The 28,000-nt window shown below is 40.1% G+C and overlaps 2 protein-coding genes across 8 annotated transcripts; one reads left to right on the plus strand and one right to left on the minus strand.

The window, feature by feature from the left end:
* Positions 1-92: 92 nt before the first annotated feature.
* LOC115012466 (ran GTPase-activating protein 1-like) lies at positions 93-11,789 on the minus strand. 3 transcript variants are annotated; one of them, XM_029438092.1, is made up of 16 exons: positions 11,658-11,789; positions 10,548-10,667; positions 10,292-10,419; positions 9,764-9,823; positions 9,388-9,567; positions 7,390-7,524; positions 7,091-7,249; positions 6,312-6,425; positions 5,976-6,075; positions 5,673-5,757; positions 4,014-4,143; positions 3,293-3,409; positions 2,957-3,062; positions 2,435-2,523; positions 2,112-2,276; positions 93-898 (listed from the first exon to the last, which is right to left on the minus strand). In XM_029438092.1, the coding sequence occupies exons 2-15, from the start codon at positions 10,657-10,659 to the stop codon at positions 2,151-2,153; spliced, it is 1,641 nt and encodes a 546-aa protein (XP_029293952.1). In that variant the 5' UTR covers positions 10,660-10,667; positions 11,658-11,789; the 3' UTR covers positions 93-898; positions 2,112-2,150. The 3 variants fall into 3 exon arrangements, with proteins under 3 accessions (XP_029293952.1, XP_029293955.1, XP_029293954.1); XM_029438095.1 differs by lacking the exon at positions 11,658-11,789 and adding an exon at positions 11,559-11,577; XM_029438094.1 differs by lacking the exon at positions 11,658-11,789 and adding an exon at positions 10,850-11,457.
* Positions 11,790-12,616: 827 nt separating this feature from the next.
* Positions 12,617-28,000, plus strand: LOC115012651 (zinc finger CCCH domain-containing protein 7B-like). 5 transcript variants are annotated; one of them, XM_029438364.1, is made up of 23 exons: positions 12,617-12,739; positions 13,104-13,171; positions 13,294-13,330; positions 14,091-14,288; positions 16,170-16,328; positions 17,074-17,154; positions 17,623-17,676; positions 17,868-17,922; positions 18,063-18,235; positions 19,327-19,858; positions 20,227-20,288; positions 20,385-20,472; positions 20,772-20,930; positions 22,382-22,587; positions 23,474-23,574; positions 23,673-23,854; positions 23,954-24,039; positions 24,198-24,406; positions 24,977-25,082; positions 25,264-25,372; positions 25,606-25,733; positions 25,838-26,007; positions 27,362-28,000. In XM_029438364.1, exons 2-23 carry the CDS (start codon positions 13,113-13,115, stop codon positions 27,540-27,542), a joined length of 3,135 nt encoding a protein of 1,044 aa, XP_029294224.1. In that variant the 5' UTR covers positions 12,617-12,739; positions 13,104-13,112; the 3' UTR covers positions 27,543-28,000. The 5 variants fall into 5 exon arrangements, with proteins under 5 accessions (XP_029294224.1, XP_029294226.1, XP_029294225.1 ...); XM_029438366.1 differs by having other exon boundaries at positions 12,646-12,831; XM_029438365.1 differs by having other exon boundaries at positions 12,646-12,827.

Genomic DNA, 28,000 nt, shown 5'->3' on the forward strand with positions numbered 1-28,000 from the left:
TACCGCCTTTGTCCACAGGGGGCGTCAACACAAAATGAAAGTTGTTTTAATAACAATTCTATGCAGTTATTATGTAAAGACTGAAAAACATCCAACACTCAAATCAGCTTTATTTTTGCACACAAATCCAAAAACTCTGCAACATGTGCCTCAATAAAAGCAGCATATACATTTAAACATAGTCCATCCCTTTGACAGTTCTATTATGATTTACAGTCTTATTTTGATAATATTTAGCGATCAATACATATTTTATTAACACCATTGTTTGACCATAATATCGAATTCAGTAAACATTTTATATAAAACAGAATAATAAAAAGGTATACATGAAGTAGAAAATGTACACAAAGTGAAGCTTCGAGCCCAGATTAATTCTGGTCAGAGCCTTTCTAGTTTGCACCAAAGTAGAATTTGTGCTTCAGTCAGGTGTCACTAACCAGGAGATAACGCACAAATTTTAGGTTATGTGGGGCCTTTTCTTATTCACCTAATAAAAAAAAAGCATGAAGACTAAGTTTTCAGTGCTGTCCTGTGGTTATACTAGTGTACTCAAAGCACTTCAGTTAGTCCACACAATAAGAGCATCAGTCTACAACACAAAGCATTCAAGTCCCGTCCAGAGTCCAGAAGGTTTGTTGCTGAACTTGTGAGGGACAGTGAACGGTGACACAGCGATGTGCGTCTGAGCGGAGTCTGTTCTTCTCATGTGCTGCTCTGCTTTATTTGCTTCAAATTTGAGCGCACGTGTGCTGCTTTCCAAAGGTCCATCAGTGATCAGTCAAAGTTCAGTCAGAGTGTGTGTGTGTGTGTGTGTCAGTCCTCAGCCCTGACTCTCTTCAGTGTTGACTGGAGGCCGACTCTGGCATTTCCACATGACTCCAGAGCCATGTTGTTTCTGTGAATGAAAAAAACACACACACACACACACACACACACACACACACACACACACTAAAATAAATGCATTATTTAACCATTTACCTAATATATTTTTAAATAGACTCCTTACCCATTGCCAGCGGTAGAGTATGCTGTTCAGGGGTTTAATTATTTTTATATCCGTTACTTATTCAGCCCCTCTTTTAAAATCTCAAACCAGAGTCGGGGATTGTTGGAACAGTGGAAAGACTAACAAAGATGGTTTTGATGAGTGTTATTTTGTTTCTGTCGAGTTTGAATGAAGTGTGATCAGCAAGGTAAAATGACTGTTTCTGTCAATGGAGTCTGGTGGCTTGAGGAAATTATATTAGCTGTAAGTTTTGTATGTCAGTAAAATGATTAGAATTGTACAAATCCCTGTTAATTTCATTTATTATAAATTCTAGTAAACGTGTGTCGTAGCATAGCTCCGGAAAAGTTGCAAAAATGAGCGTGTCCACCTGGGTTTCATGTTTCCATCGGCTCAAGCTGATCGGAGCTGGAGCCGATAAATAACCATGAATACTGCAGAGTAATTTGTCCCGGAAATGAAAGCCGATCGTAACCTTTCCCACTGAAGACAAAAGCCAAATGTTAGTGGGTTTTTGTTCAGTCTATCAGGTTACTGCTGCTGCTGCTTCACATTAAATACATTCAACTGCTGAAATGTAATAATGCAATGTACTCGTCACTGAGGCTAGTGCTGATTGTCCTTTAAGAAAATGCATTTTTTTGTTGTGTGAAAAAACTATTTGCAAATCATCTAGATGTTTCTCATGGCATGATGGAAAAAGTCCAATTAGTGACTAAATTCTTCATTAAAACAATGTGACTTTGTTTGGCTGTAAACAGATACACAAGGCTGCTGTTGTATTTCTGACAAAGCAGCTGCTCAAGGAATGTTTGCTGCAGGGTTGAAGTCTGAAAAGGACTATAAACTTTGAGGATAAATTACCATGAATCCGTTGCCTTAATTAATGTCATCAGGGCAGAATGTTAAAACTTAGTCCATTGAAACTGAAGGGTTTAATAAAAAAAGAAAAAAAAGATTAAAATCAAAAACCCATTACAACACGAAAATGAGCAGTCACCAGAGTGTGTCCACCACCGTAACTACGCGCACCAAGTGCAAAAACATTCATTATGTACTTCATTCCTGAAGATAGAATGGTAAACGTGGCATTTTGTACCTGGAGGCTGCCTGCTGATTGGCTCATTCGGTCACGTCCTTACCGGGACATGAAGGCCTCCAGCACAGCCACGTTCTCCTTGGGGAAGTAGTCCTGTCGAACAACGTGCTCCAAGGCGTGGAGGTGGCCAGGAACCACGAGCACAGGCTTCACCTTGTCCTCACTCTGAGCAGGACGAGAGGACAGGACAGAGGGATGGAGCGGGAGGACAGAAAAGAGAGGAGTGTTAAAAACGATGGAAAGTGTGTTAAAAAGATCAAAGTGACATAAGCACAGAAGAGTGACAGTGAGGAAAGACACGTTTCTGTGCAGACTTAGAATACCTTGAGAAGTCCAAGTAGCACTAACAAAGATGATACAAAGTTGTAGCCTTGGAAGGACGGAGTGGAAAAAGCTTTCTTCAGAAGGGCATCTGTGACAACAAAAACAACTATTTATTACAAACGTATATTCTCAAACGGTCAACAACAAAAACAATAACAGAAAATGTACTTATTGTCAGCAAAGACTCTAAATGGCTAAAGCGAAGCATCACATTTGTGTTGTAGATATTGTGTCAAATAACCTGACTAGCTTCTCTCACAACATGTTGGTGCAGTCGTACTGTAGCAGAGATCAAGATAAAAAATGAAGTAAAACGCATATGATTTAACAGACCATGATGCAATTCAGTCACGAGAATCTTTTTCTTTTTGGTTGAGCGGAGAGTGACAAGAAATAGGGGAAATAATGGAAATTGTTTTTCTTGCTGAGAGTTAGATGAGAAGCTTGAAAGCATTTTCGTATCTGTGCCGTAAATATGAGGAACAACAATCATATCAACTGATGCAGACAAAGTGTCTCACCAACGCTGTCCAACACTGCATTCTTAACATCATTATTCTCCTCCTTGTACACAGATGCAATCTTGAGGAAGGCTTCAGCTGTTTTTGAAGCATCGGACACATCCACCTAGACACAGAGAAAAGAGGAAACAGTTGCTGATCAGATCAAACTTTTTTCATCTTTTGTTTGTTTGCATCCATTGAACACAGATACATTTAATGACATTTCAGCTCTGAAGTTCAAATGAATCTAAGAAATGTATTTTAGCCTTTAGTGTCTCTCGTTATCAGACCAATGTAGTTCTGTGGGTGAAAACATAAGCTGGTGTGTATGTTTTTCGTGGATTGTGCTTTTACCTGCTGCTCAATTAGCAACGCTCTCTTGGCCCCCAGTTTGAGCAGTTTGTCTGGGGATGGGAAGCTGAGGAAGGAGGAGACGTCTGGCGGCCGGGGTGCTGATGCAGGGGTGGACAACTATGAGGGGAAGGGGACAGTAAAGGAAAGCCAAGTAAACCACAGCACCAAAAACACGTACAAACAACAACAGCTAGTGTGGCCTATTCAATGCAGGCTGACACTGTTGTGCTATAAGAAGTGGACAGGTCAGTAATATTAACATAGCAACAGGCTCTCCTAATATTTTGGGAAAGTGAAAGAAATACACATACAGAATGATCTTCCCATTTCAAATTCATTTGCTACAGTTTTTGCCTTTTTTCAGTGCAGAAGCTAAAACTTGAGAAAATGTTGGTGCCACAGTTCCAGCATTTCAGCTCTCGCTAAGAAATATTTTGTGCAGAAATGAGAGCTGCGTCATTGTTTAACCGACTGACACTGGTCAACTGCAATGAGCAGGAGCGTGACATTGTGGATTGTTTTATGGACTCGCAATAGCCTCCCCTAGTGGCAGAAAACATTTGAATTTGACTGTAAATTCTTTTATAATTTGTTGTTTGGCCTTTTATTCATTCAATTCTAAACGGCCCTTCACTGCAGCATCAAACTTGCCGTTTGTCTGGTGGAAATTTAAACTTCACTCAACTCATGTACAGGTAATACTTTTTTACATTTATTTTACCTTGATGTCACTGCTTTCCTCGTCCTCCTCTTCTTCCTCTTCCTCCTCTATTTCCTCATCATCCACATCGTCTTCGTCCTCTTCCTCATCTTCGTCCTCGTCATCATCCTCTAGTTCACCCTCGTCGTCACTGAGGGAAATTAAAAACGCCGCTCATTAGGGATGAGAAGCATCTTTTTGAACGGTCGTGATATTCGACAATCAGAAAGTCGGGCAGACTGCGTCAGTGTTTCAGGTGTGAGACACTTAAAAAGTGTAAGTTATCAAACAGTACAGATGGGATTACACAAGAAAGGTTGTGGTGGGGAACTATGAATTACTGTATGTACTGCAGATTTCCTACTAAATTAACGATTAAGTAGGAAATGACCAGCAGACTGTTCACACTGAAGTAAACTCGAGCAATACGTCTTCTCTGCATCACGACTTCATGGATCACGTTGTTACCGGTCAAAGCTGCCTACCGGCGAATGAAAATTGTTTATCACAAATGTAAATCAACATTACCTCTACCACTCAATTTTGTATTTTTCAGTCTTATTTTAAGGCAATTTAAAATTCTTAAATATGTTTGTATTAAATATATTTCCTACAGTACGTTATAAATGTGAGCTCCCGTATTTCTTCTCTCAACAGTACCGGAACGAAACTCGCCATAATTTGTGACAATGACAATTGCTCTTTGGCAAACATACAATTCTGATACTTTGATCAGCAAGTTAATCTTCGCAAATAAACACAACTTTAGGATTTTTGAGGCATAAATTAAATAGTCAGCTCTAAACAAACTGCACTGCGGTCGCCTGACTTCAAGTCTCCACCACTAAGCTAAAGGTGGACTAGTGTTAGAAGAGATGACGTTAAATTGTCTCATTTAGCAGCCAGCTTTTTTAAAGACACATAAAAGCTTTAAAATTCACGTGTGGGGTATTTACTGACGTATTTTATGTCAAGGAACAGAACGTTTAAAATTTCTCGTGTTAACCACAGAACTTATTTCAGGCATCCAACCAAAAACCATCGACCTCGAGACGAGGGAACCGGAGGAGCTAAAGCAATGCATTTTGGGTTGGTCGAGTATGTCCAGTAAGCTCACGTCTCAAACTAAGAAATTCTTGCTCATCTAGTATACATCCGGGCATTTCTCGTGTACACAAAATCTAAAAACTATGCTGTTGGAACACACTACATACTCAATTGTACATCATAATTAATATGAATAGTGTGTTAGTTTGTGATTTCAAACGGAGTCAATAACTTCTTATCTGAATTAGACTTGAGGCAAAACTGGATTGTTCTCTTAAGGGGGTTTTTATAAAGCAGGCTTACAGCGATCCAGGTTGCTATAGTAAGTGTTGTGTTTAAAAATGCATGAAATAATAAAATACATAATACCCGGTCACCTCACATGAAGAAGGTTATTGGTTTTGCGTCTTTGCTCTGGTTTCCTCTCAGTCCAAACACAAATAGCTTAACTGGAGACTCTAAAATGAGCATCTAGTTAACTGTTATAGACGAGCAGCATGTCCTGCTTCTCACCCAATGCATGCTGGGTTATGTTCCCGGCCACCATGACCCACAACAGGAGAGACGGGTACAGAGAAAGGATATATGGATTCCATTAAATTCATCACAGGAGCTAATGTACGACGGGATTACCTGAGCGATCCTAGAAGCTCGCCAATGTTCATGCCTTCCATGCAGGCTTTCAGAGCTTTGCAGCCATCCTCTCCTAGACAGTTACCTGGAAACCAAAGAGATCATTGTATACAGCGTAGTCAGGGAAGCCAAACTAAACAAAAAGAAAATCTCCAAATACAATACATCTCTACAAATAAAATTCACCTACTCTTGTAAAAACTATTTTATAAAACCTTTTGAGGATTACAGCTAAAGATACTAAAACAAGAACTAAACAGGTAGAAGTGTGAAGAGCAGCTTTAGCTCTGTGCAGGTTTTTACCATTTAGGTCCAGTTTCTCCAGCTGGTCCCTGTTCTTTACTGCTAGTGCCACAGCCAGAGCAGCTTCCTCTGTAATCTCGCCAAATGACAGATTGAGTTCCTGTTGAACGGAACAGAATATTTACACAGAAGGGAAGAAAAATGTCAAACAGGGAAATAAAGACCTTTCAGATTGAATTTAGGATAGAAAAGATCGAAGTTGGTATTTCATCTACGTCCTGCGTCACACATAGTGTTGTGTGTATATTGACATTTAGATGGACTAATTTATGCAATGACAAAAATCTACTCTGATGAGAACAGGAGGGCCAGTAGTATAGTGTACTACTCACTCACCTTGAGGATGGGTAGTCCCTCTGATACAGTTTCTGCAATAGCAATGGCTCCTGCTGGCCGCACCAGACAGTCTCCAAAGTTTATCACCTGGATGCTGCGAAGGTGTTTCAGGGCCTGTGAAGGACACAGATATTATTTGCTACAGCTTCAAAGCCAGAAAAAAAGAATCATGAGTACTAAAACTGTAGTGAAACTCCTAAAGCTCCACTAATCACTAATTTACATAAACAATGGATTTTAATACCAATTTTGCTGTTGAAGCCTAAATTAATCTACTAAAAGTATAACTTCATTAACCAGGTTCGTCTGGCAATACAAATGTTGCATTTTATGCTGATGCACTGTTGGACTTCTAGGGCTGTCTTCGACTAAAGAAATTCGACCAACACTTATACGATCTTGTTGAGTAGATTCTGTCGTTAGATCTGAAGAACTGAGTTTTTTCCCACAAAACATCAGGCTATTTAAAGCTTGTGTTTATCAGTGACGTGCTCATAACTTTCTTGCAAATTCAGCATGAAAAATGACTAATCTACTAAAGAAATCAGTTAGTAACTAATCGACTAAGAGGGGAAGGCCGGTGGACTTCTCGATTTAATGATAACATTGGGATGAATGATTAGGTGATTACGTTAGGAAGCATCATTTTAACTTGTCACTTCAAAATAAAAACATTAGGTACTAAATGAATGATTCATTTTAACAAGGAGCATGTCAATGTCAGCAACTGTCGCCTCAATTGCCAACAGTCATGATACTAATGTCTGACGTCTCTGTACCTGAGCCATGGCGATAGCCCCCTTCTCAGTGAAGGTGTTGTCGTTGAGGTTGAGGATGCGGAGGCTTGCGTTGTTCTGCATGGCTGTGGCCAGGGCAGTCACACCCGGATGATTGATGCCATTCTGGGGCATGTGGACCTCCTCCAGGCTCCCCATCAACTGGGAAGACACATTGTAATGGTAAGATTAGTCTACCTACACAGCCACAGAGACAGTTTGTCTACAATAACGGACTCTCACAGCTTTGAACATGTACGGTCAAGCAGTCAAGGTAACTCAAGTAGTGGTTAGTGCTGTACCTTGAAGGCTTGAGCGAGGGCAGTGGCTCCATCGTTCTCCAGGCGGTTCCTCCCCGCAACAAACACCTTCAGACCGAGGGGGGCGCCCTCTGCACTGGATTTTTTATGACACTGAATCAACGAAGCAGCCAAGATCTGAGGAGTCCATGAACACAGATGTGAATGTTTACAACCATTTTTGTTTTGGAACATTTTCTTTTCATTCCAGCTGCAATCAATAAATCAAAAACTTAGAAAAATCTCTGTCCCCAAACCTGTCCTTAATCAAAGACTAACAGTTATGCAAGAGAGGCAAAACACACTGAACAACGTGAATTAAATAAAAATTATACAGGCAAGAAAAGTGTTTTCCCCGACAACACAACACTGTTCACTGGTGAATTTAGATTCTCCATCATTACATTTTCTTTGGCAAATGCTCCACGAAAACAACATCCATAAGAACCAGGACAGATATTTTATTTTTTAAATATGACAGTCTAACACAGGGGTCCGGGCCGCGGACCAGTACAGGGCCGCACAGAAATAATTAAAAATATATATATATTTTTTACTTACTTTACTTGTCTGCAGGGTATTTTATATTTAAAAATTAAATAAAGTGCATAATATAAAATGGAATAATGACATTGTGTAATTATTTAATTATATGTTTTGCACGCGCTTTGTTATGCCTGCCGATGTCTTGCATGAAACCGGTCCGTGGAGCAAAAAGGTTGGGGACCGCTGGTCTAACACACATAAGCTCCTAAAATACAGTGAGATGGCAAACTGAACACCAACTGATGTCATGGCCAGGGGTTTCACAATTTAGACATCAGCTGACATTTTATTCCTCATCTGACATTTCTCTTGGAGTAAAAAACTATACAATTCCCAAGTGTATATGCTAAAGCTGGAATGACGTGATTGTATAATCATGTGCAATCAATATGGGTTTGGGAAAACTCAACAGTAACAAAGTATTAACCCGATACAGCTAGTAATATATAACATGCTCATGACACATTTTGTAGTGAAGACGGAGTGGGTGAATGCGTCTGAGAACGGTTGTGTGGACCGGCATGATACAGGATGTAGACACTGACCCCATAATAGTGGCACAAAGCCCAGACCTGGTGGGAGACTCAGGGTGAGAATTAGGAGGCCAGGTGGCTAAAAGCTGGGAGCATGTGGATCACACAGACACACTGCATAGACTTTCTCTCTCATAAATTGTTGCAGCAATTTGACTACTTGAGAATTGCTAAAAATCATACAACAAAATCCTTCCAAAATACCACATTAAGACATGAATACCTTGAGGAACACCATTAAAAGAAATCCATGCTGGGATTTTTTTCAAAAACTTGAAATTGAAAATGTCTGCAAGAATTGCATTTTGTGGTGATTGGATGGCGAGCACTTCTGTTCTGGAAGCTGCTCAGAAACTCCCTCGTCACACACACTCTGTTTACATAGGAAAGCCATTCTTCCTTCGAATGCCCTCAGTCTGGAGTTTGTGGTTGTAACGTTTCATGAGGTTGTGATTATCCTAGAGGTCACAACAGGTCATTTTATCCAGGGAGTTCAAGTTTTAATACATTGAAATGGAAACATCCTCACACACACAAATACAAATGGGCTCTTTGGATCTACAAGAGTCACAGCTTTCCAGTCACACCCAATTTATGCAACTCCACGACTGTTTGCCGTATGCAGAAATATTGCAAAAAACAGTCTTCAGCTTTTCTAACTTCCACAGTTTATACACAATTTACTGCTTTCAGTGCTTACACTTACATGTTTCAGTTATGAAATTTGAACTGTCAATTGTTTCTTTCAGAAATGTCACAGTAACTGACAGCTCACTTTAATATCTACACTTTGGCTGACATTTCAATTCCTTTCAGTGCTTGAACTTTAAAATACATTTTTAACTCCTTTTAGGAGTTAAATAACTGATAGTATATATTATTGAACAATGATTTTACCCAACAATGTAGATTCATGGCTTACCTTCCCCCCTCCGATGCCCATGCCACAGTTGTTGAGCCGTAGCTCCTGCAATGTGTAGCAGGCGGTGCTCCTGAGCAACCTCTCGATGCCCTTTACCCCATCTGGTCCAAAGGCATTATCACTGAGGTCTAAAACAGTCAGCCTGGCACCCGCCAACATCAGAGCATCACCCAGTGAATTCTACAACACAAGGAGAGGAAGAGACTAAATAAATGGCAGGATAAGTAGGGCAGTGTGCCAAAAACAAAGACACCAGTTACTGCTATGTAATCATTCAGGAGTAGAGACAGATGTGGAAAGTTTGCAATATTTCAACAAATTCTGACTGGAAGCTTAAACCTGCTTTGACAAGGACAATAATATTAAGGGACATTACCAGGGCAGGTGGGATCTCAGGGCGCAGGCGACCTGTAAACATGTCACTCCAATAACAGCGCTGAAAGTGAGAGAATAAAAGATAAACGTGTCAGCTGAGAGACAATCTTGAATATACGTCACTATAAAAAAAACACACAACTAAATAGCAACTAGGCATACTTATGTCCAATATGCTGTTCAATATTATTTTTATTATTAGAGCTGAAAGAAAAATCTGTCAATATTTCCATAATACATTCATCTTTTAAGTCATTTTTAAGCAAAAATGCCAAATTCTTTGGTTTTTGTTTCTTATGCGAGAGTAAACCAAATATCTTTAGGTTAGGTTTAGTGTTGCTCTCACAAAAAAAAGCAAAAAAAAAAAGCTAAGTAAATTATGATGGCCATTTTCACCATGTTCTGATATTTTATAGACCAGTTGATATTATCAAGTAACAAAATACAAATCATTTCCTGGTTACAGTGTTAAAAAGGTGATCATCTAAATTCAGAATGATCAAAAACATAAAGAATAAACTCTCCAAACCTCGAACTTGCTCTTGGTCTCGAGAGCCTTGGCGATGGCTTGTGCTGCCGCCACGCCAATAGTGTTTCCCTCCAACCTCAGAGCCTGTAAATCCTTGAAGTCCTGGATCTCCTTAACCATCTCCTCCACTGGTCAGGGGGAACAAGGTAAGGGGTTACAGATTGAGAAAGGGGGATTGGAGAGTTGGGACATTATATTGAAAAGTCATTAAAACCAAGACTTAAGTGTTTAAGCACATGTACAGTCTGACACTCACCTGATTGGGCATCATCCAGCTTTCTTCCCTGGCCCTTGTAGCTCAACTCTCCGTCCTCCACTCCAGTCTTAGCCAGAGAGTCGGCCAACTGCGCAACAATGTCTGTCGCCATCGGGACACCTGAGGGACAAACACATGATTTAGTTTTGAAACTTGCTTCATGATAATCCTGGTGTCCAGTGACAGTGCTATCTGCAGGTAGCACCCATTACTAATTAAGAACCAAAACCCTGATCACATATAGCTAAATCATTCAAACTCCAAAACATACAGTTATGGATGGACATTATGGCTTCAACTACCTCGTTTTCTAGAAAACGTAGTCCTCCTTTCACTAACAAAAAATGCTGAAAGCGCTGTTTTCGGGACAAACGGGACAATCCAACCTAAAATAATATTTACATCTGCTGGATGAAATCTCACTGCAGCTCAGATTTAATTTATTGATTTTGAACATGCATCTTTGTACGCTGAATAGTACTAAAGATCTCAAGTTAGCATAGTTTAGGGATACATCCTGGTGCTCCTCTGTATACAATGAACTGACAGTATTTTCTGGTAACGTCCACAAAATGAGATGAGTTCTTGTAGAAGTCAGTCCCTAATTCACGGTCCAACTACACTATAGTTATATTGTCATGCTCCTTCAACACAGGAAGACAGCTGGCAGGTTGTATACATAACGTTACTGACCACGAGCTAACGTTACACGTATCAGAATGTAATGTTGTTTTGGGGTAGATTTCCCCCTGTAAGCAGCCGGTAGCTAGCATTAGCCGAGTGCCGCTGTCGTTATGCTATTACACCGAAACACTTTGATGCCAGTGGAGCCGGTATCGCTGTTGATGACAACTGTCTGTTCAGCGACAGCTATTTAACAAACTTAGTCCGGTGGTTATATAGTCATAACATGGAACATTTAGTCAGCTAGCCAGCACTGGTATGTGGGATAGAGCGTGGCGTTGCTCGGCCTCTCCAGTCGGCCATATCAAAACCGTTGACTAACGTTACCGACACAGCCGTTGGTCTGACCCCTCCAGTCCCTGGTTTAGGTTATTAGAGAAAATCTAACCCATTACTACTCCCAATACAAATATATATCATTCATACCAAAACACTGCTGTGCTGATTGAACCCAGTCTAGTCACACACTCCCGCTCGCTCCTAACGTTCAAAACCAAATCCAGCACACGACACTACACTGCTTGACGACCACAGAGCTGGGAGACAAGGGACTTGTAGTTCAATTAAGACTACAACAGTGCTGGACGTATATCAGGGTATATCAGCACTTAATATTATTTTATTCATATCAGTCACCACAGTTTTACTGAGCCTCTCAAACTGAACAGTGTCCCACCATTAGACTAACTCCATTATTCTAGTTTATAATCTATTTAAAGAAATATCTTTCATTGTTAATATTATCATCATTATGGGCAAATATTACATTCATTTATATAAATTGGAAAAAACGGAAACCCCGACTTGGTTTATTAATAAGTAAAATAACGACTTATCTTTTATTTTAATAATGATAGCAGTCGATAAAACAGTATTTCTTTAACCTAAGATTTTTATTTTATTTTATTTCGACCACTCTTCTTATTTTGGCCTTTCTTCTATTAGTTGAATGGCTCTTTAAATGTAAACAATTCATGCTACACCAATCAATTCTATTTATCTAATGTTATTTGGAAACTTGATTTAACAACCCCTTGAATACAAATATATTTTGTAGAATTTTATTTACCCATTTATGTACTCATTTATTTGATTGTTTATAGTTATTGTAGTTTTGCTGTTGATTTTGTGTTCTTTAGTGAAGCTGAGATATAGAGCCCAAGAGCACAATCTGCCAGGCACCATGTATCGTTATTGAGGATTGCACGGTTATTGTTCCCAAAATAATTTGTATCATAGTTTCAAATAAATAACACAAATAAATTGTGAATGCATTCATTGCACAAGAAGAAAGTGTAAGTGTGGTGGGTTAATGGTGTGTGAGCAGGAAGTGCATCCTGACAGCCAGTACTCAGGGATAAAAGCTCTATTTGTTAAAGGGCCAGTGTGGAGGTGTGTAGCTGGCTGATATACTTAGTTGGGCTGCTGGGAAACGAAACTTAACTGGGAACTGAAGTCAGACACGAATCCTCGGCGGCCTCTTCCTCCTGCGCTGGCTGTTTATCAGCGTAAGCTCGATCGTCTTTTCCCCCTCGGACACTATATGGCAGGCTTTTAAACTTTGCTTCGGTTCAATGAACTACCTCGCTTATTCAAGTAGGTGTGTCTGAAGTTGGCCCACTCATGCCATGATAGCCAGGGAAACATGCTGGGTCAGGGGCTTGCATGCTGGATGTTTGTGAATTTATTTTATACTGAATGAACATGAACATATGCTTGGTGAGTGTCTTTGCACGATGTGACATGGAGGTGGTTGTTTCCTGCTCTCTACGCTTTAAGGAAGTGGGTGCACATCAGCTACATTATATTGGAACTATCACAGTCAGGCTTTGTTACTTTAATCTACTTGTGGTTTGTTTGTCTTCTCCCCAGGGAACAAGCATGGACCCTGCCAGACAGAGACGCCAGGAGGAGATAAGCAAAGCTCTAACCTTTATACAGTGAGATGTTTTTTGTTGTTTAGTGCATCCTGACAACCTGCCCTGAATGACTAATATCCTTGATAAGCAAGCTGGCTCAGTCAGTACTTTTCTAAGCTAACTTTACTTTTATTGTGTTCTAGGTCTTCCCTGGCTTATCCAGAACCTGAGGGCTACCAGGTACCAGCTGTCATTACAAAACACAATGTTATGTCTGTCTCCAATGTCTCTTCACTCTTGCACTGTGGGTTGTATTCATGCTATGATCTACAATCACTTGGTCACCGCCTCCCCTCCCCTCACTGTGCTTTCTGTTTTGTTTCTCCCTTAAATTCCTCTGTCTTTTCTTTCCTAACATCTTTCTATTCATTTTTGGCTGCATGTAAAATCAAGGACTGGGCACTTTTTAAAAAAATATTTTGTGCATTCTTTAGATTCTTTACAAGTCTATCTCACTACTCACAAAACTCACTTTGAAAGAGTTACTGGTTGTAATCATTCTTCCTGCCCATACAACCGACAACCATGAAACTTTGCATTTATTGTCCCCAGAGGATGAATTCTTACCGAAATTTCCTCTAGTGCCACCATAAGGTTGATATTCTTGTTTTTAAGTGACATGTCTTTAAATGTATTTGATGGATTGGCACAACATTTTGAACATGGTTTCCAGACTATGTATCCTAATGACTTTGGTGATCCACTGACCTTTGCTGACCTGGTGTATGACTAAACACTTGCTAAACTAGTGGCATTCCTATCAGCCTCATCTGTACTTTGTTGTTTGTGTGTACTAATGAGTTCATGTCAGCATGCCCATATGTTGGGCATCATGGTATTCTTGAAGTCATCGTGCTTCCTGCCCATGCTCATGTGTACTGTGACGATGCCCATAATATAAAAAAACTTCCCTTCTCTCCTTTCCTCCTCCTCCGCCCAGGACTTCCTGACTAAGTTGGTGTGCAACCTACTTGAGGAGGGCAACGCCTTGTTCAAAGAGAGAGACTGTGAGCAGGCGGTGAAACAGTTCAGTGAAGCCTTGGATGTCTCGAGCTACGCTGCAGCAGATGAGATCCAGATATCCAAAGTTTTAATGGAGAGCCTTTATGTCAACCGGGCTGCTGCCTACCACAGCAAGGTGAGATACAGCCGGTCCTGTGTGTTTGTGGGACGGTGCATCGATTTTGCAAACGGATTGTCTCAATGAGCATCGGTGCATCTCAGACAGATGCTTGTGAAGATGTAGACAGCTGTTTGTTGTTGCAAAATATGTGCAACTGTGACTAAGGCTTGTCAGTCAAGTGTGGAGCCAGATACAAGTGATTCAACTCATAATAATGACTGGTTACCCTGCTTTAACTTTTTAATATCCAGTAATATGCCAGTAGGTAGTCCACTGCAGCTTCCAATCAGAAATATATTTCACTGTATAAATTATATCTAATTTATTATGCAGCAGCAAGGGAGGGCCACGTATGACACAATCTAGGAGATTGCACCACCAACACCAAGGCAAAACAGGAAGACTGTCAGACAGGGAGAGACTATTCAGCAAAATGATAAGAGTCACAGGGAGGTAAGGTGCACGGGGAGGCCAAGGCATATCTAGGAGAACCCAGGAGTAAACCTTAGCGTAGCAATTTATACTACAAAGCAGTGAGCACTGCATCATAATTCATAGCAAGATAACGCTTTGAAAAGATGATCCATGTTGATGATACATATTTCTTCCACAGTTGAATTACTTTTGCCTCCACAGGTCCCGACTGAAATATGACAACTATTGTACAGATTGCCTTGAAAGTTTTCTAAAGACTTTTGATGATGATCCCTTTGTAATTGTTCATCCGGCGCAATCATCAGGTCAACAATTCAATTTGTCCGATACTTTGGTTTATAATCAAATGCCTACAGAACTAAAGACAAGCTCGTCATCCTCCAATGCACTTCATCTTAAGTGCATATGTGGGGAAGTGGTAAGCTTTTATGTATAATACTTACAAAGACGAGGACTAAAAACATGTCGGCGTCGGCATCGTCATTTAAGCATGTTAGCAAGCTAATGTTAGCATTTAGCTCTAGCACTTCTGTGCCTGAGTACAGCAACAAAGAGCTGCTGGTGTGGCTTTAACTCTGTCTTTTTTGCTGGTAGGAGATCATTTTGGGTTCTGTAAATTCTAAATGGGATTTGACCGTTTTGGTTGTATTTTATGAAGAAAATGGAATTGAAATGGAAATGGTTTTGACCAATAAAGAAATCCATATTTGGTCATTTTCAGACCCACCAGGCTGGTGATCATCCCACCAAGGCAGTTAAGGGTTAATGTCTAAAGGTCTAATGCATGAGTCCTCCATCATGCAGCCAAGCCCATTGTTGACTGTCAACACGGATACATCCATATACTCATGAAAAGAGGGAAAAAACCACAACATTTTGGTGATGTCTATTTTAGTACAAATAATAATTATGTTTGAGGTTTAAATGTAAAAATCAGATGTCTGATTTTATTCATATTACATTTAGCTAATAGTCCTAATATCAATACTCAATTAAACGCTAGAATTGGGAAAACCAAAACCTTTTACCTGCAACGGTCAGCAGCAGTCTCTGATGTATTGTAAGTGACAAATAATGTGCTTAACATAAAGAAACTTTTACATGTCCGTTCAGGCAAAGCACAATGCAGAGATATCTGTAAATCAGATACGTTATTAAGGTGATGGGAAGAAAGGGTATTAAGAGAAACTGCAGTACAGAAATAAACCGTAAATGAATAAAGCCGAGTGCAATTGACAGTGCTGTTCACACACATTCCTACAGCTATTAACAAATCACAGAATTTGTATATAGTTACTATTATTGGACCATAAACTCAGTATATAACTTTTTCAACAAAGGAGGCTTTTATGTCCTCACCAAACCTGAACTATGAAGCTGCTTCTAAAACAACCCAAACAACCAATACTGATCTGATTGCGAATCTTTTGATGTCTTACTTTCATCTCTCATGCCTCACAGGGGGAATATGAGCGAGGCGTGAGTGACTGCGACGAAGCTCTGAAATGGTGTAAGGAAAGCTGCAGTGCTCTGTTCAGGAAGGCCGTTTGTTTGAAGGAGCTCGGGAATTACAAGGAGGCCTATAACTGCACCACGAACTGTCTGCTCATCAATCGTATGGTAAAGGAAATAGAGAATTGCGAGAGTCGATGCTAATAGGTCTATGAAAATGCTGTCTTTTTTTTTTTTTTTTTTTTTTTTGTGATTGCTGGCTCTTGAAGTGGAATGCTTTATGCAATGAGAGAAAGTTTGTGACCCGGCCGCCATGTATTTGCCTTTATTTATACAGGTAAAATCTCATTGAGACGCAGGGTCTCATTCTCAAGAGAGACCTGATCAAATGATAACTGTACCTTACAAGTTACAAACTTACAGACTTTTAAATGAGCTTAAAATGTCCCAGGGGTATCAAGCTGGACAGCTTAAGTTCCTGCTGGGCCGAGTATGATAAGGCAAAGTTCCGTGCGAATTGAGGGGACGGACAGAGTGATGTAGTTTTGAGATCGAAGCCCATAGCTGTACTGTTGGTGTACTGGTCTGCAAGGACAGATTTGACCTCAGTTAGCCCCTGCTCATTACAGAAGCAGTCGAGCAGGCTGTCCAAGTCATCTCCCATAAGCTCGGAGTCCTCCAGAGTGTCCACCCTATCAGCTACGGAGGAGGCACTAGGTTGGCGGTAGCTGGGAGTTGGGAGGCAATGGCGGACTGAGGCATGCCCTCTGCTCTGATTGGTTACTTTCATTTGCGCGTGCTGGAACTGTAACTTTTTAAAGTGTCTCTTTTTAGCATTGGTGACCTGAACAGCAAGACACCAAAAATGCCCAATGTATTGATTTTATATTTCTTTCTCTGTAACTCTCGACAGGACAAACAGGTGAACGAGCTCGCGCTGGAGCTGGCCGGCTATCTGGGACTAAAGAAACGAAAACCATATGTCGGCGCAAAGGTTAGTGAAATGATTATGTTTTAGGTTTTGTTCACTAAGGAATGCAAATGAATAATGGGGAAATAAGGTCTCAGTCTTCAGCTCTGTCATGATGGGATGCAGCCTTGAGGTGGACATAGATACAATCTTACATCACAGTAAGCAATTTCATATTGGGAAATTGATACATCATGACTTCGTATATTTGTATTACAATGTATTTGGCTACATTTTTGCCTAACCAGTGACTACAATAATCAGTATTTTATCACATTGATACCAAAATCTTGTTGATTTTTGATATGGAATGCAAGGGGTTATTAGCATCCAGATATATTAAAGAAATTGCTGATGGTTGATTTATTTCTATTGTTTAATAGCATATATCGTCTTACTGTCTGACTAATGCAGTCAGGGCGCAGTCTTGTCCTTATTTGCTCCTCAGATTACTGTTTCGCATATCCAGTGTGTTTATTATGTCTTTTCCAGCAAGGCGCACTTATCACGCGAGCGGTCGCAAATGGAACTGGTGAAGCCATCAAGGCAAGTTTCTCTTAACTTTTAAAATATGAGTCCTGAAAAGTTCCAAATCCAAATCAGTATCACAGAATCAGGGATTATGCATGTTTTCCTGTTTTGCAGATATATTTTGGTTAAGCCTTTTTGACTAATTTTCTCGCATTATATTTGTGCTTGATTATACTACAAATGCTTGTTTTCCTTCTTACTTCCAGGTGTCTGGTGCTTATGTACAAAATGGTATGAATCCTCTGAGTGGCCTCGCACCAGGTGTGAATTCTTGTCTTTGACTTGTTTAAAATTGTGTCGCTTTGACAATACAGACATGTATGATCTGTTTTCCGTGTTCTTGAACAATGAGTATCAATAACAAGTAAGATCTAAATATATCCCTCCCTTCTTCTCTTCAGTCAGCTTTCCCAGCATGCCTCAGTCCTCCATTGCCTCCCCAACTCCCAGCTACCGCCAACCTAGTGCCTCCTCCATAGCTGACAGGGTGGACACTCTGGAGGACTCCGAGCTGATGGGAGATGACTTGGACAGCCTGCTCGACTGCTTCTCTAATGAGCAGGGGCTAACTGAGGTAAAATCTGTCCTTGCAGACCAGTACACCAACCTTTGTCTCCGATAATGGAATGAAGGTGTTCTTGGTTGGTTCCTGTGCTGTAAAATCATCTTGCGTTGAATCGAGCTTTGGATACCTGATCCATCACAGAAAACCTTCTTTCACATTGTTATGTCTTCTAAAATGAAGTCTTTATTACGTGGTGATGCTGTTGCAATATGGACTTCTGTTCTGAATGAGAAGCTCCAATAACTTATATTTGGAGGTATGACTGCTCTGCCAAACGGCATGAAGTTTGCAAGTGATTGGAAAAACAAACCCAGAAGACGACAAATATATGAAACAATCATGAAACCGATAATATACAATTTGTTTGCTTTTTTCATGTCCATTAGGGAAAGATACAGTATAGTTCAGAAGATAAAAAGAAGAACAAAATTGTAAATCTTGGGCCAGTTGGGGACAGCTGAACATCCTGTCCTAACTATATTGTCATTAGTAAAGTTGATATGCTAGTATGTTAGCAAGCAGTTGCATGTTTATAATTCAAGCAGACACTGAGCAACATTAGAAATAAATTGCAGTCAGATTTCTGTCCACTTTATGAATTAGTCCAATATTCACTTTCCTTTTAGCTCTATGTTTCCTGAGGGGAATATGATAGATGTTCCACTTTCTTCACCAGCTAGTCATAAACATTGTGACATTTTGGTGCTGATCAGGTAGTGTACAGAGAGTTTATCAGAGGTTTAGAAACAATATGGATTAGTTTGTGGGCCTTTAAAAACCAAAACGAAAAGCTAAAAAAAGAAGAAAAGAAGCTCTGCAGAGTCGGGTGATACAGCACTGAGATCATCATTGAGTGTCCCCTTTTACATTACACTCATTTCCTCCATTGTTTATGTAATAATATTGATTAGTGCAGCTTTAAGTATGGGAAATGTTGTCATGTATATACATTTCAGAATCATGTTGATATTGCCCAGCTACTGTCAGCCAACATCCATCAAAACCTTCAAATGTAATCATTAAATTGAGCTGTTGTGGCACTTAGTTCATAACTTTTGTTTTTTTTACATGAATCTGTCCCGTTTCCCTTTGTGTTCCAGGCCCCCACCCAGGCAGTATTCTCAGTCCCCTGCAGAACATCCACCTGCGAAAACACCCTTCCTTTTGTCCTGCCCGCCCCAACACCGCAGCTGCCCCTGGCTTTCTTCAGCTCGGACATCAGCCAGCTCAACTCCCTGGACTCCTTTTCAGGTGTGACGCGCCACACCACAGCTGCGACACTCGATGCCTTGGACGACCTCTTTGCCACTGGAATTAGATTTGGTGCTCCGCTGAATGTTCTGGATGGCCTTGATTCCCTAGATGACTTCTTGGATACGACTCCAAGTGCTACAGCTGGCAATGAGTCCAAAACAGAACTGGAAGCAGGGGAAAAGTCCCTTGATGATTTGCTAGATGAACTCGATCCCCTAGAGACAGTCTCTGATCCAGGTGGTCCGAGTGCTGCGGAGCCGCTCGACTCCCTTGACGCACTGGACTTGTTTCCCTCAGTAGAAGGTGCTGTTGCAGCTTTGCCAGCAGTCTCGTTTGGAGCAACAGGCCTGGACACGCTCTCTGATTTCAGCTCAACTGGTGATTATGATTTCTTGGTTACTTATTATATTACTGGCAAAGCAGGCGGCCTGATCTTTTTTTTTATGCACATAGCAATCAATCACGGAGTTATGTTTTTTTATTCTCCCATTGTCTCATTTGACATGAAACAAATTAGATGATTTGAAAAAGAAAATCAGAAAGATTAAACCTAATTATTTATGCCCAGTTACACTAGAAATGTATGATACAGGTACAATGGGGAAATTAGTATAAACAAAATACAGTAATACCAGACACCTGATTTTTTATTTTAAGCAACTTTAACTAATTGCTCCCTAACCGTATTAGTGTTTGTACATGTTGTAGTCCATTAATTACAAAGTTTCTCTCTCGTTGCTCTTCAGGTGTCACAGGCTCTCACACTGCTGCCGCTCCAGTAATACAAGCTCCAAAGAATAACTTGAAAGTAAGACTCATTATCTGGCTTGTGTTACCTGTTCTATTGTTGTCCGTTTCTTTTTAGCATTAACTGAAATCTTATTCTCACCGTGGCATTGAGAAGAAAAGCCAAGTGCTGCTTGCAGTCTCTCACCCGTTCTCCTCCACCCATGAGTTCCTGCAAGCCTGCTCTGCCTGTTTCCCTCGGAAAGGTATGTCAGCAGTCCCGCCCTGTATCAAACTAACTGTAGTGTAGCAAGAAATCAAAATGATCGTGATTTTACTATCCAGGCCGGGTAATGCCCTTTAAAACTCCTTGTTTTTGCGTGTACCTTTTTAGAGGTACTTGTGGTTTCACCTTTTAAAGAAAGCCCCAACCGGGGTGCAACATTCTGTTCAGAATACGCTGGTGGAGACAACTAAATATGTCTTGTATGGTGCTTCCTACTCTTTCTTTTTTGTCCTATTGAATATTTTTTGTTGAAAAAAAAAAATTACCTTTCGTTTTCAGCTCCAGGCATGAATGCATTTGTTCATAAGCCAGACCTGGTCCACAGCTGTAAAGGAGACATTCTGTTATGTAGACTAAAGGCAGGGCATCCTTTGGAGTGGACCAGAGTGCGACAGATTCCTGACCATTCCTTCAATGGGCCGTTTGTACTTTGCAGAGGTAAGGATCTGAAAATCAAATGGATTATTGATATTGGGATCATTGATGTGGCATTCGTTGTTCTTTGTTCTTCACACTTACTCCAGGTGTCAGATCTAAACTATAAGATTGAACTTGATTGAGTCGACAGTGATGGACTCGACTCAATGGCCACAATTTCATGAACAATTTTAATAGATCAAACGTAGCTTATATGATTAACCACAGTATGATTAATTTGTTTTACAAAACCTAAAAGTGTTAGAGTTTATTTTGTATTTTGTTTTGTTGTCTAAATTCATTATGTTCAGATGTAACTATCTGTTTTATTGGGCATGACAAGCTAATTCCTCTAACAGACCAGAGGCGTTCACGTTCAGGTTATCACACCAACCTACACCTTTGGTCTGATCTCGAGAGGGATCAGCCTGAGTCTTTTACTAACTACTTTTCCTTGACCTTGATGGAAACTGTCATGAGGTCAAAGATGTGAAGGAGAATTCTTAAGGATTTAAGAAAAGACGACCGTGGTGCGAAGAGAATCTGACTGCACACACGCGTAATTATTCAACGGCATATGATATTGACGTTGGTTTTTAAATGTTGCCGCCGCAAGGAATTGTAGGACGGCATCATCTCCTTTCCTTTGGTAAAGGATGCTCCAGTGTTCCCTATTCTAAAAGGGATAAGAATAGAAGCATTGAAGCCGTTTTACTTAGCATTCAGAGAATTCGTCCAACTCTTATGGCTGCCACGGAGATTTTTGGGTCATTTCACTCATTTAGGAACCTGACTAAGAAGAAAAGACAATTCCACTGCAGCCTTGGTCTTGTGTTCACTTAACAAAAGAAACCAACGTTCTCATATGTTGTAAGAAGTAAGAAGTAAGAAGTAAGAAGTAAGAACAATATTATTCTTTTGGCTGCTAGCCATAATATATTGAGGTTTAAACCCAACCAAAGATACAGCCAATTGGCTTTCATAAATAATAATGGATTTTACAAGCTCAATGGCTAAGCTGCTTACAAAGTTAGACAACCGTGAACAACAAAAGTGTGGAGCTAACAGTAGGTGTATTTTTCAAAATCACTATCAATTGAAATCATTACAAGCCATGATGCACATTTGACATCCTGAAACCCTCCGGTGTCTGTAATTCACGATTGGCTTTTTTCCCACATTACAGTGCCGTCTCCTGGCCATATAACCATCTCTTTGAGTTTCATTATACTTTGCGGTTGTGTGAAGGAAGGCAATTTGGATTTATATGTTACGACCTAGTCCTTTTGAGGAAGGTAACCCACTTTTCCCATGCAGACAAGGCCACTCTCTGCTACTTTGATTGGTCAAAAATGGTTGAGTGTGAAGGAACTGTTGATGACACAAACATTCAGGCAAACGGTTATTGAGAGAACTCGCAATACAAATTATTTAACATGACTGAATGAACTTTGTACTTTCTTACATGTCAGAGCTGCTGAAGTTTGGTCACTGTAAGTTCAAAGAGGATTGCACGTTTGCCTACAACCAGCTGGAGATCGACGTTTGGACAGAAGAGAGGAAGGGGACGCTGGACAGAAACTTGCTGTTTGAAAAGGCAGGTTTCCAAATGGACCCTGTAAAAAGCATCATCCGCCTTCTGCAGGAAAACGAGGGCATATTCATGTTCCTCTGTCAGGTTAGTGCGCTTATACAGTATATATTGTTATTGTTATTAATTTTGTTATTATAATTGTTATCATTTATTATTTTTATTATTATACAGACAGTGGTTTCAAATCTATGCTCTTTCTGTTTTACTTAATTAAATATATTTGTATATATTTTTCTCTAATATTCTATTTATTAATTATAGATTTGTTTGATAAGTCTTACTGTTTTCTAGGTTCTAGTACTGCATATGTATATTCTTCAGTATCCTGTAATATGATTAAAAATAATATCCATCTACAACTCGTATTGTATTATCAAAAATGCTTATTGATCAATAAATGAATGCTGTAAAAAATACATTTAATACATATTTAATAAATAAAAGCTTAAAAGAATACATAATTAAATGCAGAATAAATTGATGAATGATAGATGTTGCCTATTAATCAGGATATTAATGGTATTTATTTATTTATGCATTTCTACTTGTATATATTTTTGTGTGTTCACATTTCAATATTTAATTTTCTGTATTCTACATTTCTGCTTTTATTTCTGTTATTTTTTCAGTTTTTGTATGAGAATCGGGTAACTAGGTTGTAGTAACCTCCCTTTAAAGCAGTACAACAGTGCTTTACAGTGATTAGGTTGGAACCACTGACTTTAATAGACAGACAATAATCATATATACAATAATATTATTAAAAACACAATATTGGAAACTGATGAAGTACCAGATGCCAGTGTTTGTTCTGTCTATGAAGAATGCATCGTACACTTCACTACACAGCTATGTTTTTAACCTTCATATGCCTGCATTTTGTTGGATCATCTGTGTCTTGAACATTTACACAGCATTTTGTTGGATCATCTCTTTATTGTTCGTCTTTTTTCTCTTTCTGTCTCTCTAGGAATGCTTTGACGGTAAACCTAGAATCGTCAGTAAGCGCTTTAAAGACGATCCCACCATCTGCTCTAACTTGGATGTCCGCCACGCCTTCGATGCCAATAAGTGAGCGTGTTTACAACATATTTGTCACTGAGAGTCATCGTCCTCTTTTCCCTCGTTTATTTCACTCATATGCTAACGCTTTACTTCTCATGTCTCAGGTGTTTGGCATTTGTGATGCGGGCCCACAGTGTAAACTACAGAAAGGTCCGACCGCTGAGCGTCCTGTGCAACTTGGATTTGTGCCGCCATGCCATCCGGTACGGCTGCCAAAGAGAGGACAGCTGCTGTTACGCCCACTCCGTCATAGAGCTCAAAACCTGGAAGGTGCAGCGAGACACAGGTGCAGTCTATTTGTCACATGCAGTGGAAATGAATAGCGAGTGCTGTTTCTCTTAAATTAAGTGGCAACTTTATTTCTGTGTGCTTGTGTTATTTTCAGGTATCAGACCTGATGAGATTGTAAAAATATCCACAAAGTATACCGAGAAGCAGGAGCAAAACTTAAGCAAACCGTATGGAAATAGTGTAAGAAACCATTTCATCCTTTTTTATAGTTTTATTGAAACTACACAATGTTTCCCCTTCATATATAACGGACAGTCAGTTTGTTCTTGGTCAACTTGTCCAGTATCCTGACATGATGTTAAATGACATCACACATGAAATCACTTAATTTCAAACAGTTGTCTTCTGGAGGAGGTGGGAGCAAACAAGGAGGAGGAGGAGGAGGAGGAGGAGGGAGCAAACAAGGAGGAGGAGGAGGAGGAGGAGGAGGAGTTGGGAAGAGTCTAAAAATGAATATGAAGTTTGCCTGTTCTCGATGCTGGGGGGACGGCCTGATCAGTGAACCCGACAAAGCCCTCAAGTACTGCAATGCAAAGGCCAGGCACGCGTGAGTAAAAATCATGTATTTGCATATACAAGTCTGGAAGATGTGTTTGATAATTATTAAGGTGAGACATTACAGCCAAAAAAATAGCTTTTGCTATGCCCTGGTGAATTTTGAGAATTTGGGCTATTTTGCCTCCATAACATGTCTTCTTTCAGACAAGTGGGGAAAAACATCCAAATACACTGGCTTTGTCCAATGTTCAGATTTCTTTTCTGGAAATGTATGCAAAGCAGCACATATTTCATAAGATAATGACTTATTTGCATATTCAAACATAACATTTCAGAAAACTTGTAATACAAAAAATTATTGTCATGTAAATAATAAGTTTCATGGTGATCTCTATTAGTTACAATATTTACACTATTCACCTGTAGTGTCTCTCCTTAAAGTTATCTACTGTATACCAACCAGAAACTTTCAAGCCTGCCCAAAAAGTGAAAGGTTAAATGTTGTAATAAATACATATAAAACTGGTAAAAATTATACATTTTCCACTTTTTTTTATATCTGGGTCTTGCGGTTGTGTAATTCTTAACCTCTGTCCACTTCTTGTGTCGTCATCTTAAGGTGGACTAAAGACAGATGCGTACTGCTGTTCAAGTCCTTGGAGAGAAGTAAATGGGTTCAGGTCCGACCGCTGCCACATGCCAAGTACTTCCCTATGCAGTACGATGTACGTGTGCCTCCTCGGCTCTTATGCACTATAATACAACAAGTAGTGTACAACAAGACGCTGTGCTTGTGCACATCTGGGGCTTTTAAAGAGGAACTTTGCCTGTTGTTGTGGTGTCTGCTGAAAGCTTGTACTGCACATTGTGATCTTTGTTTAGCAGCATTACGTTTTCTCCTGGCAGATATGTAACCAGATTTTGAAGAAAAGGAAATGTGACTACTCTGGGAACTGCAACTTTGCTCACAGCCAAGAGGAGAAGGAGATGTGGATGTATATGAAGAATAATGACCGTGAGTTATTTAAGTAGAGCTTTTAGAAGGGTTTAGCATTGCACTCATAACATTGTTGGATTTACCATGAACACGTTTTACAAAAAGACATTTATGTCGCAGAACCAGTGATATCGTCTTTTATTTATTCCATTCATTCCTCTTCCTTATTCAAATGTAATGTAGCCTCGATTTTGTTCGCTGACACAGTGAACATCCTCAAATTGATTACAGATTTGTATTTGTGCCTGTAGTGCGGGACTTGCAGCAGATGTATAACATGTGGCTGTCATTAACCACCAACAACCACCAAGCAAGGCTCACTCAGCCCGCCCCAGAAGAGAAATACATCATCATGCCAACTGACTATGCTGAGCCAATGGTGGGTACGAACTAAAACTGCCACATGTTGTGTTTCCCGACTATGCATTTGTAAGAACTTGTTGTTGTTGATGATGATGATGATGCTTCTTCTTTGTATTTTAGAGTGGTTTCCACTGCCGTCTGTGTGGTAAGCACAGTAACAGTGAGCGTCAGTGGCAGAAGCACATCTCTTCTGAGAAGCACAAGGACCGAGTGTTCAGCTGTGAGGGAGAAGACGAGGCTCTGACATGGAGCTACCGTTTTCCTGGCCCGTGCATTGAACTCTGCCCCAAGTAAGACTTCTTTGTCCCTGGATCAGTTTTTGGATTTTGAGTGTTTGTTTGAATCGTGGACCAGTTGGGGAAACGAAACACAAAACACAAAGAGTAACTTTAATCAATATTTTTAAATCAACAATGGATCAGAACGTATAACAATGTGAATGCTGTCAGTCTTACTGGCAAACCTACAGAGAATTCGCCAACTCTGCAGTTCCCCGCAGTTCCACAGAGCACTTTAGCATCTCACATTGTTTTGGTTTTACACCCTTCAAATCTTACTATTTTGGTTGACACTGTGTTGTTTTCAGTACCAGGAAGCTACTTTGAAAGGTTAAATGTGTGTGAAACTCTGAGAGCCGGTCAAAAAAACACTGCTATCTTATAATCTTCAAGTGGGGCTTATCTATCTGTGTTTACTGGGGCACTGATGTTAACCGGGGGCTGCAGTCCGCGTAATGTTACGTTATTTTGTTTATTGGACTAAATCCAAAGTGGCAGAAAGTGGAAAAACGACCACAAAGCAAGGTGGTGCGGGTGGCTTTCTCTCTCTACCACTTTGAATGTAATCCAATAAACAAACTATAAAACAGACTAGCAAATCAGGCAGATGTACTTCTTCTCCCTCTGTACTGAGGGCAGACTCACTATCACCTCTAGAGGAACAAGTGGTATTACAGACTGGACGTATGCAGATAGCTGTTAGCATGCTAACTTAAGTAGATATCTCTGCAACACAACACAGAGACATGTTTGACATAACGTCAACACTGTTACTTCTTCACACTCTGTTGATAATGTTAGTTCATTGTAACTCACCCTAGTTCACCCACCATAAACGACCTGCTCTGTACCAGACTGCAGACAAAGTTAAGCTAAATTCTAATGCGGCCCTGCCACCCTTTCCCTACCCACTTCCACTCTGTTCGCGTGGAGGGTCTGCCATATTAAGTGCTGTTCCAAACCAAATAGCGGGGAGTGAAAGTGGGTTATAAAACCCTCCAACAGCGAGTCCGCATTGATCCTAACTTAATCCGCTGCCCTTACTGACCACGTGCAACCCTGTTTTTGATCCATCATTGAACGCGCTGTGTACAAATAGTTCCATGCAAACATTCACTAGTAAACTGTGCAGGTGTGGAGGGGCCGGATTGGAATTGGCTTTCAAAAGCTAAATAACCAGATATTTGTGTCAAGAGTTGATGGAGAGCTGAAAGAATAGTGAATATTGAACTTATTTGTTGCCAAATGAATGCTGTATCTTCTGAATGTGTACATAAGCAACTGTTTTCTAACACCGTATCAACTTTAGGAGGATATAATTTGTCCCTGTTTACAACTTGTTTTGCGTGATGTTAATGTTTAACAGGTTGGATGACGGCTGTCCTGACGGTGTGAGCTGCGACTATGCCCACAGCGTGGAGGAGTTGCAGGAGTGGACCGAGAGACGGGGTTTCCTGCGACAGAAGCTGGCCAAAGCCAGAGAAGACATGCTCATTATGCCTGACGAGTTTGACTTTGGAAAGTTCAACTTTCTCCTTCAGGACTAAGAAGGTTTTCTGGACTTTAACTGCCAAACTAGCCTTTCTTTTTTCAAATCGTGACCAAAATTAGCAGGTGATGTAATCAAACAAGCAGTGTTTACAATTTTACAGCCAAAAGATGACTTCAAAAATATATATACACACAAAAGTTTTGTTAAATTGTTTAGTCCTTTCCCTTGTGTTGTGTCCTGTTTGAAAAGGGAATTGTTCCACAGTTGAGAGAGAGAGAGAGAGAACCAGAGCGAGAGAGAGAGAACGAGAGAGAGAACGAGAGAGAGAACGAGAGAGAACTGAAGTCTCAATAAAAAGTGTCATGTTCAGTTCCGATTTGTATTTAAGCAAAGTCCTGTGTTTTTGATTGTATAATTTTGTATTTTTATGTGGAACGTGTGTGTGTTATTCTGGTTCATAATATTTCCATCGTCCTGAGAGACGGACAATAATCATTGACAAAATTATTATTA

This window comes from Cottoperca gobio, chromosome 8, assembly GCF_900634415.1.
Source record: "Cottoperca gobio chromosome 8, fCotGob3.1, whole genome shotgun sequence".
In the NCBI taxonomy this organism is placed as follows: Eukaryota; Metazoa; Chordata; class Actinopteri; order Perciformes; family Bovichtidae; genus Cottoperca; species Cottoperca gobio.